This window comes from Drepanopeziza brunnea, assembly GCF_022702325.1.
Source record: "Drepanopeziza brunnea f. sp. 'multigermtubi' strain 214-2 chromosome Unknown ctg7, whole genome shotgun sequence".
NCBI classification, from domain to species: domain Eukaryota; kingdom Fungi; phylum Ascomycota; class Leotiomycetes; order Helotiales; family Drepanopezizaceae; genus Drepanopeziza; species Drepanopeziza brunnea.
Genome location: NW_027094070.1, coordinates 317,281 through 329,249, shown reverse-complemented (window position 1 = coordinate 329,249; position 11,969 = coordinate 317,281). Strand labels below are relative to the sequence as shown.

The 11,969-nt window shown below is 44.3% G+C and overlaps 2 protein-coding genes across 2 annotated transcripts; one reads left to right on the top strand and one right to left on the bottom strand.

Annotated features, from left to right (window-relative positions):
* Positions 1-162: 162 nt before the first annotated feature.
* Positions 163-1,813, top strand: L3040_004647 (uncharacterized protein; the record flags this gene model as incomplete). The annotated part of the gene is made up of 2 exons (XM_007287969.1): positions 163-907; positions 999-1,813. The coding sequence occupies 2 exons, from the start codon at positions 163-165 to the stop codon at positions 1,811-1,813; spliced, it is 1,560 nt and encodes a 519-aa protein (XP_007288031.1).
* Positions 1,814-4,207: 2,394 nt separating this feature from the next.
* On the bottom strand, positions 4,208-5,084 carry L3040_004646 (uncharacterized protein; the record flags this gene model as incomplete). The annotated part of the gene is made up of 3 exons (XM_007287968.1): positions 4,208-4,510; positions 4,574-4,686; positions 4,760-5,084. The coding sequence occupies 3 exons, from the start codon at positions 5,082-5,084 to the stop codon at positions 4,208-4,210; spliced, it is 741 nt and encodes a 246-aa protein (XP_007288030.1).
* Between the last annotated feature and the right edge of the window lie 6,885 nt (positions 5,085-11,969).

Genomic DNA, 11,969 nt, shown 5'->3' with positions numbered 1-11,969 from the left:
ACACCAAACAGCACACATGTCTGGAAACACCCAAAGAAGGCACAAAACAATAGGGCCATCTCCTCTCTCAAAAGTCTGCTTGTGTATCTGTACCACCCAGCAACCCAGACCGGGAGAAGGACACAAGAACAAGCACAGAGACAAGAAATTTCCATTATCAGGATGACGGACACCGGCGAGAGCAGAACCACAGTCATCGAGACCCTCCAAGAGCCCTACGTATGCAATTCATGCATCGAAAGCATCCCCGCGCATCGAGCCCGCGTGTCGTGCCACAGCTGCCCGGCCCACCATCTCTGCGCCAACTGCCATGTTATCAAGAACTTCATCCCACCGCACGCCGGGTCGCACTCTACTATGGTGTTCCGGCAGTCTGGGCTCGTCGTCCCCCTCCCCCCCGGATTCGCGCCGAGATCCGCTCCCGCACTGCCGCCGCGCAACAGCAACCCACGTGAGAGCCCCCGGCCAGAAGCAAAAATGACCGAGATGCCAACAGCGAACTGGGGAGCGCTGTGGAGCGTGCTGAAGGCGCCGCTCGAGAAAAAGGATAAGCGAGGCCAGAAAGCCAGCGCGAATAAGCAGCAGGCCGAGATGCTGCAAGAGACTGCGGAGGGTGGCGAGACGTCTCCGATCACCCACGAGGACATTGAAGACATACCACCTTCGTCCCCGAAGAGTGTCGGCGCGGGCATCGACAGCGAGGATACCGACGCGGCGCCCTCGCATCCCCGACCCGCGAGCTGGGAGCCGCTGTTTGAGGACGACGCTACTACGCCGACGCCCATCTTCGTGGCCTTGATGAGCACCATCTTCAGCCATCTGGACCCCATGCATACCGGCTTTTTGAATCCCGAGGTCTACTCGGGCTTCCTGGACGCGCAGGGCACCGACCCATCACTAAACACCTGTAAGTGTGAACTCTGAGACGAAAATATCACTTTTGAAGAAAGAACGAAAATGGAAGGAGAGAAAATTGCTGACACGGGCTACCACTCCAGGGAGGACCGCGCTCGGCAAGTCCGGCGGCGAGCACGACAGCAAGGAGGTGGCGGATCTCGAGCTGAGCCTGTACTTCACCGACTTGGCCGTCTCGCACCGGCTGCACGTGCGCACGCGCGACCCGAGCGAGCTCCCTGACGTCGACCTGGATGCGCCCCCCCGGTCGGCAGCGAAGATCCGGAGCTCGATGCGCTTCAGCGCCAATATGCCGATGCTCGACCGCCAGGGCTTCATCGCCGTCTGCGCTATCGAGTACCTGCGCGACCCGACGGGCGCGCAGGCGCGCCTGCAGGCTGCCGTGGATGCGTACGGGATTTGGCCCGAGCTGGGGCCGGTGCCGCGGGAGATCTTGCCGGCGGAGGCGGCTCCGCCGCGGGATGTGCGGGAGGGGGAGAAGGAGAAAGATGGGGAGGGAGAGAGTGGTGAAAAGGAGGAGGTGGAGGAGGTGGTGGAAGAAGAAGAGAAGGAGGAGGAAGCCACCGGCTCTGAGATGGGTGCGGGTCACTCACCATTGCCACCCATCACGAGTCTGAATCTCAAAGGCGGCGAGAAGAAAATCGAAGCCTTGTTGAAGGGAAATGCGGAGTCCGAGGAGCAACACAAGCAGCAGGAAAAGGAGGAGGAGGAGGACAAGGGAATCGTTTCCGTACCAGCACCAGCACCAGCAGCACGGGAGTCGTCTGTAGAGCAGCCAGATGAGAAGAGCACGGCGGTGGTATCTCTACCTCAGTCTCAGTCTCAGTCTCAGATTAAGAAGGAGAAGAAGGAGAAGGAGGAGAAGAAGGCGTCTGAAGATGATATCTACGAGGCGTAATCCCGTTCTGTTTTGTTTTGGGTTATTTTTGCGAGGTTTTTATACATACATCTATTTTTGTTATTAAAGTCACCTCCTCTAAATGCTAATACATAAACTTTTTTATTTCGCACCATGAAACTCTTTTCATTTGACAGCTTAAACTTTCTACAGCCATCAGCCTTCAAAGGTAAACAAAAAATAATAAAACCTTGTGATTACAAGAAATAATCGTCGGTTACCTTGAATTTAAATTGTAAAAAATCCCGACCTGGCATAACCCTAAAGAATTGACCGACTTGCCCAATTCTTTCGAATTGAAAACCGACGATTAAGCGACAGCCAACTCTTCTATATTTCTGCTTTAATTGATTCCATTAGATAATGAAATATAAATAAATTTAAAATAAAGTAGTCCCATAGTTTTAAGCTAATCGTCGGTTTCCTTAACTTTAATTCGAAAGAATTGACCGACTTGCTGTAGCAAGTCGGTCAATTCTTTAGGGTTACGCCAGGTCGGGATTTTTTACAATTTAAATTCAAGGTAACCGACGATTAACTTCAAAAGATTTTTTTTTTAAAAAAAAAAAAAAAAAAAAAAAAAAAAAAAAAAGAAGAGCAACTTTAGCATTGAATTCTTTATATAGGTCCAATAAACAAGCAGATATAACACTTGCCGGTCTTTAATTAAGTATTTTGTTGAAGATAGATTTAACAGATATCGGCTTATGCTGATTTTGTTTCTCTCGAAGGGTTGTGTAAGGTTTACAATAATAAGGAATCACTATTCGAGGCTCCAACGATGTTCAGTTAGTATTCAAACTGATCTTTAGCCTTCTAAACTCTTGAACTCTAAGGAACTTTTAAAAAATATAGCCAGTATTATATACGTGATCGAGCTAAGCTCGCAAAGCCATCGGATATACTTTGCTCTTAATATTACCTTTCTTCATGGGTCTTCGTCCTCGAGGACTAATATACCACGGTACAGGCCTAAGTATTACCCCTCGAATGTGCCTCAAAAGTTTAGTTTCCACTTTAAACCCCCTGGTTTCCCTACCCTCGAGGGGTAATACTTACGCCTGCGACGTAGTACTACGTAAGTAGCGTCTTATCTTGTTAGCATTATCAGCTTAATACCTACCGGTATGCTCGTAGGTTTTAATTGCATCAAATATAGCGCGGACTTAAATCGGGTCCGAGTAACGTAATAAGATAATAAAGAAGAAAGCATTAGCGGCCTTTCGATATACGGCCGCTGCCTTTTATTTATCAATCTTATTTCAATACTTTCACTAATAGTAACTTTTTATAATTAAAAAAAAAATTAAACATTTTTCTATTTCGACTTTCATTCGTCTTCGATATCTTCGATTTGGTTTCGCTATATACGACGCATTTCTAAAGATGATAAGCTTTTGCAGCATCGTTGCGTTTTCTTTAATTCTGCGTTTATTGAATGCTAATTATTATAATTAAAAGTTTAATTATAACTTTAGACCCCAACAATGTGGCCAACTCCACCCGTAAACCATAGTTCACGCGTGCCTCGCTTAGCATATCATACGGTTCAAGGAACCCCCAACTTGACTGTCGAGTTGCAAATCGCATTAATTCTAGCTGATATTTTAATGTTCCGAAGCCTTTTAAGCTTAATAATCGATAAGCTGCAAGCTTGCTGGGGGCTTTTCATTTTCAAAAAACCAGTCTTTTACGCAAGATATATTATAAAAATTAATATATATATTTAATATTTGATAACCTATTAAAAAATGGTAACGCCGATACTTAAATATAACTTTTATTATTATAGCTTATTGCGTTATAATATCGTTTACGATATAAACCGAGATTTCTAATGATTTTTAATAATATTCAACTCGATTTTGCGTACTATTTAAGATAGGACGCTTGCTTGACCTGGGACACTTGCTTGTCCTGACTATTCCCGAGAGCCCGCAGGTAAAAGTCAGCGCACTGATTATTAATTACAATTAATAGTAATAATTAGTAATTATATATATGCATATTTCCTTATACGTATAAGTCCCAGAAAGAAACCTTATGCCTAAAAAGAGAAATTTTTTATTCCTCCCTGGGTTCCCTCGTGGAGCAGCCTATATTATCGTCCTGCGACGCCCTCCAATACGCTATGCGAAAAACATCCCCGACTCCAGACCCCAAAAAAACACGTATGAAAAAACCGTCGACGTAGAAAGAGAATAAAGGACCGCCCGATGGTCTCCGCAAGAGAGGATACGGATCACAGCGGGGACCGTGCTATGCTGTGAAAGTCGCCGCGCTCCTAGGGGCTCAGCCCGAACGGCGAAACATCGATCGATCGATGGCGGAATCGAAAGGAGAATGAGAAGAAATCCGGCGAGTGCGTATGTGAGAGAGAAATTGAAATTGCATCTAGCACACAGGGAGAGTGTTGAGGCGGCCCTGGGCACCCAGGCAGTTGGCCTTTGTGGTCAACTTCGGGGACTCGATGCCCTCGGACTTGAGCACGCCCCTGAACTCCTGGCAGATGTGCTTAACTCCGGTACCACACGAGCCGGATAGGGTCATGGTGTCCTGGTAGTTGGAGTTGATGCCCGCAATCTCGGCAGCGACGCCGTTAGCCTTCAGGCCCGTGATGATGACGGAGCGAGGTCCCTGTTGCTTGGAGCAGTTGCCGCATGAGCGGAAGACCGTGCCGACAGATACGACGGTGTACTGGAGCGCGAGTGTTAGTTGGGAAGCTGGGAAGGGAACTTGGAGTTGGAGTACGGGACTTACGTCTTTGACGGTGACCGTTCCCTTTCCGTTGTGCTGGATGACCTTGTCCTGGGCGTTCTGGGCTCCACCACCTTGAATTAGGACATCTCCAGTCCCCAAAAGAGAGATGGCGTCTGTAAGCGAGCGGCATCTTAGTATTTCATGTACCGTACGTGGGAAGACGCCAAGAGGGAGAAAGAAACATACCTTCGCAGACTGAACGGAACCAGACGTTCTTAAGGGTGCAGGCACCTTTGCAGTGCACGCCCTCGAGTTGGTTAGCACCGATGATGACGTTGGAGAGGGTAGCGCCGTCGGCGAGGATGAAAACAGCGGAGGAAGATCCGGTGTCGTCGTCGGAGTCGCAAGGACGTCCACGATCGTACTCCCGGTTGCCCAGGTCTAGAGTACCTGTGACGGTCATAGGAGTAGATAGAGAGACGATGGATCCAACACGGGTGGGAAGTTTAAGGGATTGAGCCGAGACCATGGTGGTCAGGATGGTAGTGAGGATAGCAGCTGAGAGTTGCATTCTGAAGGTTGGTGATGTTGATTGGTATTTGTTGGTATGGCTTGAGAAAACGGAGGTTCTATTGATGGTATGAGGCGTAGAAGAATATGAGCCAAAGTGTGAAGATGGAATGGGTGAAGCTGAGGTGAGTGATGCTGATGAGGGAAGAAGATAAGTCTTGCAAAGGAGCCGCCTGGTACTTATACACAGCTGGTGGCCAATTTTTGAGGCCTCGCTGGGGTTTTTCTTCCAAGGACCAGAGCTCAAACTCTGCATAGAATGTACCAACGATTAATCAACCTTTTCGGGCAGTATACGTGACTCGCAGGTACAAAGATTCATTGCCTCCCATCCCATGTTACTGATCAAGCAAGACTAAGCTTAGAGCAAGCTGGATTATGGACCAAGCCTTGTTTTTACAACCTAAGATCGCACTTATGCTTTAGTTGTACGGCCTCCTAAGCCTAATAATTAAACCTTCGGCCTTCGGGTGGCCAGAAACAAGAAATTTCACCACGTATTGCTACAACCAGGTGCGCTCGTTCTGGTCGTGAAGTGCATAAAACTCAATATCAATGAATCGCAGCGTTAGAAATTTGATTCTAATTGATTAGAAATCTCGAGACTACCGAATCTTCATTTAGTGGATATTTTAACGCCGCTATTCTTCACTCCTTCGCCTAGTTAATGTAGATTTTATTAATGATCCGATACTTTAAATAAAAGCATGATGAGATCAGCGTGAGCGTACCTCCAAAAGAGTAATTATCGCTGCTGGAAGTAATTAGATCAATGCACAAACATAATTTATTCGCCAAATCCCTAATCATTTTGCACTGAATTTGTGCATTTCTCTTGCGAAGCATAAATGTAACTACGTAGCTAAACTATGTTTATGTTTTCGTACAAGCGATTGGGTTTAAAAACAAAATAAGCGAAGGAAAAATGTTAAATTTCTCTAACGAGTTGGCGGTGAAGTATAATACCATCTCCAATACTAGGGGTGTGTGGAGACCAAGCCTGACTTGATAAAGTTACTACGTATATTCTATGGAGTACGTCACAAGAAAAGAGGTATAAAAGTTTCTATTTCATAAATTCTAGGAAATTGCCGAAGGGTCAATGGGCGTCGAAGACTGAAAATACGGCAGAGGCTGAAATGCCGTTGTTATCTGGAGATCAGCGCTGAATGTAAGCGTTAAGGCTTTTTAATGATGCTGCTCAATTAAATGAAGCGTTCCGCAGCACTTTATTGATATACTTAGCCGCTGTACCTGTGTACCTTGGTGGTGTCCTGCCTGGCCCATCTATCACGTAGCAATATACCATCAGCCGAGTTAATCATTCCCAACCACAACTTGTTCAGTATTAAGTCGTCTGTTCCGTAATATGAAACTTCATAAATCTTACTATTCTCTAAGGTTGCGGGAGCCACGAGAAGCTTACATTGACTTCCCTTGGCCTCGCTTGGCTATCAGGAGTAAACATTGAAGTGGGTCCGATTCCCGTCCCATCGTCGGAGGTTTGCTTGTATAACAGGTGCAACAACCATCTATCCACTACGACTCAAAATTAACCGTAACTGGGAGTCTGGAATCATGCTTGGGTAAATTGGGCGTTTACGTGGCCCTGTCTTGGCAGGGTCTATAGAACTGGTTTACATTCACGGAGCCATACCATAATTCAACATTCCCAGAGTGCTCGTTTAAAACATCAAGGCCATGTTTAAAGACGAACTTTGGTCACTGTTAAGAGAACCGAAATGGTTGCTTTGTCCTACGCTAACGCGTACTCCCGCCGCGGAAAGTCGGCACAACCACAGCCCCTCTTGTACGGAGTATATTGCCAGAACTGTAGCCCCATCGAATTTTATACTTTCTATCAAAACCATAATCATAACCAAAATCACAACCACAATAACAACGCGCGCTAACCCTCAATCATTCTTCCCTTTATCTGCTACGAATACTAATCTATTACTCAGAATGATCAGACCCCAACCTCACGAGCTGAACTGTAAGCTCCTTTTCCTGTCAACCTCGCGAGTTGACCTTTCTTAAACTTTAGACTCCTGAATTGCTCTTTTCATCCGAAACCTTATATGCGGTATTCTTTAACGTGCAGGCAATATGGCCAGCGTAGTCTCCCGGCGACCGCGCACCGGCCGAGTCCAGACTGCGATGTAAGGACGTTACTCTAGAGTGGCGATAAGGTTTGCATCGTGAAAGTCAATTGATCGTTTGTTCGTTTGTTGGAGTTCATCCAGAATTGCTTCATGAATCTCCTATCGCCACATTCCGCGTTATTCAAAATCAATCTAACATTAAACGGATGAAAACCCACCCCAGAGAGTTTTCGGTATACTCCGTACAGAGTATAGAAGCCATCCAGGTCTGAAAAAAGATGCTATTACTATTATACAAGCAAATTAAGTCGGCCGGTAGTTTCCCATGCCTCGATCATAGTGGATTCTGTTTCCCAAGCCTCGGCCGCTAGAATCCACTACAGAGACTTTATGATACCTTGTATACAAGCCATCCAAAGACCAGATTTGAAAATCCTTTCTACTACTGATATCGGATCACTGAGGGCCATTGTGGCCATAATGGAAGTGGAAGGTACGATAAGCTCTAGGCTTAGCAGTGTCGTGTGATGGTGGCACGTGCACCCGCGGTTCCTTAAAGGGACCGCTACAACCTTCCTTAGCAATACCAGACATCAATAATACAACAGCTTTATTGACTAGTCAAGGCTATCAATCATCTGTATTATCATAAATTACTCGTGCGGCCAGAAAGTCTTTACTCATGCCGGAAAGTTATATGAAGTCAAATTTACCAGATTTAGGTGGAGCCAATCATACGGAGCGTTGCGACCCCTTTCTCCAGTTTATAAAGATCAATGCATAGGTACGGACTTTCTGGCCGCACGGGTACTGCACAGGCCAAATAAGTAGGCCGATAAGCCGATAAGCAGTTTCCTATGCGGGGTCATAGTGAAGTCTATTTTCCTATGCTTTAAGCGCTTGCAATCAAATTGAAATATGATCTTCGATATTGCGCCTTCAAAAAGGCCACCTGGCTGACTCCGGTCCGGCCTCGAATTATCTCGACAATAGATACCGATATACGTACGTTACTTACGCTGTAATTTGCTCTTGAGGTTTTTCTTCCGATAATGATACATCTTTTTTGCGATCTATCTTATTCGTAAAAAAAAGGCACTGTCGATAGCAATTGCGCTATACCAACTTGAAATGCTTTTAAGGGTTATAAGGGTTATGCGATACCGCGGAATCAAAAACCCGGGGATATGAAAGAAAGCTTTTCTTTAACGTGGTTTCTATTCTCGATTAAATAGTACTTTACATGTAATTCATTCACTTAGCACGTCGCCGTATCTTATAAAAGGTCTCAGGGCGGCAGGTAAAGCTTGCCACCCGCCCGACGTTAATAAATACAATCATAATAATAATAATAACTAAATTAAGTGCAGTTTTATAGAAGCCAAGACTTTTCTTATAAAGTAAGATAAAAGAGCCGGGTCATAGAAATCGCTATCGTAAACAAGGCTATTCGGTAGGTTAGCTTGCTTTGAGAGCGCGAGTCAACGTACTACCTACGTAGTAGATATCAGAAAACAGCGGATAAGATCTTAATCAATCAAAAAAAAAAGAAAAAGAAAATATTAATAAAACGTAAAAAATAAGACCGGTATTAGTATCCAAGTCAAGCAGACTGAATCCAAGGTCTTTGAGTACGTTATCTTTCGAGATCAATATAGCATCGAGAGCTTCGTTGGCAGTTGTAATACCTCACTCAGTACAGGCCTAACAATTATACTTTGAAGGGTTTGAGCGGGGAACCTCAATGACTCGTCAGAGCGCTTCCATTTGACTTTTGTTGCACGCTGTAAACAATCTTGGCGCATTTCTAATTTTCAAAGGACCATTTTCAAGACCCTCTCTTCTTTACGTTTAAATACATCATGTCCTTAATAAAACCCCAGTTTCTATTGTTTACGGAGGTACAGTCTGAGCTCGACAGAATCGCGCATTCCACTGCCAAGTAATAGCTGATCTTTGAGTATTTACTGAACAGGGCGTAAGCTCGGCCAAATGCAAGCTGTTGTTGGCAGGTCTAAGAGGCGATTCCGCGCTTACGCACTATTCAATAAGTATTCAAGGATTAAAAACTACTTGGCAATAGAGTGCACGACTCTGTCGAGTTCATACGGTACAACGGTTATGTATACCGATCTACTGTGGAAACTAGCTAAATCGAGCAATACTCTTACGGTCCTTTACTTCGTACCGCTGGACGCGATAATATAATATATATAGCTTATAGAAAAGGATTATTATTCTCATATTTTATAGATTTCCTATCAGCATCAATTACAGCCCGACAACGCTCTGGCATACTTTTAGAGCGCTTGAAATTCAAATTCGCCGACCTTTTCTTACGCATCCTTGATAGCCGCAGGCAATTGGTCGATATTTTTATTTTTATTATATTTATTAACGTCGGGCGGATAACAGGCGAAGCCTGCTGCCCTGAGACCTTTTATAACGTACTGCGACGTGCTAAGCTAAAGAGTTATATATAAGATAGCTTTAGAAAGTGTGACGACATCCTGATCTACTCCTCTGACCCCCTGGAGCACGCCTACCACCTCCGTCTAGTGCTCCAACGACTCGACGACGCTAGCCTCCAGGCTGACATCAAGAAATGAGAGTCCAGCATAACTAAAGCAAAAATACCTAAGCTTCATCACCTCAATCGAAGGCTTGAAAGTAGATCCGGACAAGACCTCGATAATGGAGCATTGGGCGTCCTTTATAACCGTTAAAGGCGTCTAAAGCTTCCTTGGATTTTGTAACTTCTATCGCCGATTTATTCGAGATTACGGCGTGATCGCGAATTCTTTAATGCACTTGATTAAGGCTAACGTTTAATTTTCTTTTAATTCTTAATGTCAAAAAAGCTTCGACCTTTTGAAGCTCGCCTTGATCGTTGCGCCTATCTTATAGCACTATAATTGTTGGATTGCTTCTAGCGATCAGGGAATATTTATTCGTAAGGTCGTAAAGTCGTCAAAGTTCTTACAATTGCAAAATACTCGGTTATAAAGGTATCTGAATTCCGTCTGCTCCCCAAAGTTCAGGGGAGCTGATTCCTTCTCTACGATTAGAAGGAATCACGTGCACTAGCTAACTAATAGGTTTTACAGTCAAGTTGGGGGTCCTTTGAATCGCGTGACGTGCTAAGTGAGGCACGCCAAGCGACTCGTGAACCATGGTTCACGAGTGAAGTTGGCCATATCACCCCCAACAACTACTAACTAGCTAAAGTCGATATGGACATACTGAAATCTTTTTTAAAAGTATGGTTCCGATTGGCTCTTGATCGCTTACTACTTTAAAACCATAGCTCCCGCTAAATTCAATTACGTCGTTTACGATAAAGAGATGCTGGCTATTATACGCTCCTTTAGTAACTTCGGCGCCGAGCTCGCTAGCTCTCTTTATTAAGTTCAAGTGATTACTAACTATAAAGCCTTAAAGTACTTTATGACCTTTAAGACCTTTAATGCTCGATAAGCACGCTAAGCCGAGCTCCTTTTCGATTACAATTTTATTATCACGTATAGATTAAGTAAAAACAACTTTTTAGCTGACGCGCTAATACGTCGCATTAAAGAGCTTTTTTAAAAAAACAGCTTTAAGCGCACTCAGCGCTTACAAACGCTGCTCCGAGCAAACAATATTGATCCCCGACTTTTGACCGAGGAGCTACGTTAGCTTATACTTTCGAAGACCGCCGTCATGATCGAGGAAATTGCAAACCTCTTATTTATATTTCGAGTTATTAATTAAGTCTTAAAAGCTAATCGGACGAGCTATTAACAGCATCAAAATGGGAGTTTTTAAGTAAGATATTCTTATACTACGAGGTCTATGCTATTGCTGCCGAGCAACTCTTTGATAGATGAGTAACGATTGCTAGTTGAAAGAAATAATAGCTAGCTAATGTAAAAAGAGAACTGTATACAGTTCTTTCTTTAAGAAGATTCCTTCTTTTAGAAAACTTAATCAACCTAGTTTGAACCGCCTTCTGCTTCCTTTAACAGAGAAGAATTATCTTCTAATATCGATAATAATAAAAAGTCAAAGTTTAGATTTAAAAATTTACGCGAACTATAGATAAGCTTTAGTATATAACGGGATGAGGTTGATTTGGAGGATAAAAATGTGCTACGATAAACAAGACGCGTGGAACCTTGTTTCTCTATCATGAGCAACGAAATTAGCAGAGCAACTAATTCAAAAACATTATCGGGTAAAACTAGAAAAGGGGCTGTTTGCATAAGGAGAGTCATCAAAGTCTTCCCTCTTTTATCATAATATGTTTCTTTCGGCTGCTGTGAAAAAGGTCTCTCGATTTCGGAACTGCGTCTTGCTTGCCCTAGGTCAATTTCTCACCCCGCGTATTGCCTCTTGCCGCCGATTCCAGAGATGCTCAAGGGAAAAAGTGAAGCTATGCATTGGGTTGGGTAATAAACGTACCAAAACATATCACACCATGGGTATCAAGCATCCCTTCCGAAGCGAGAAATCACTCAACCCGCCTTCACTTCATCATACCTCACTACAACCCACAACCTAACATCCAAAACAAATCCCGTCAGGTCAAGTAGGAGATATTCCTTCCTTTCTTCAACATAGAACCGGTCTTAAGCCCATCTAGATCGAAGATAAGCCAATCTTTCCAAGTGGCTGCCAGTCAGACATAGCGATTGGAATCCAAGCGAGTTGCAATACGGAGTTCTGACGCCCTCAAAGAGATGAGAGGGAGAAATTCAAGATTCGAGAATATTATTCCCTCATCGAAATCCACATAACTT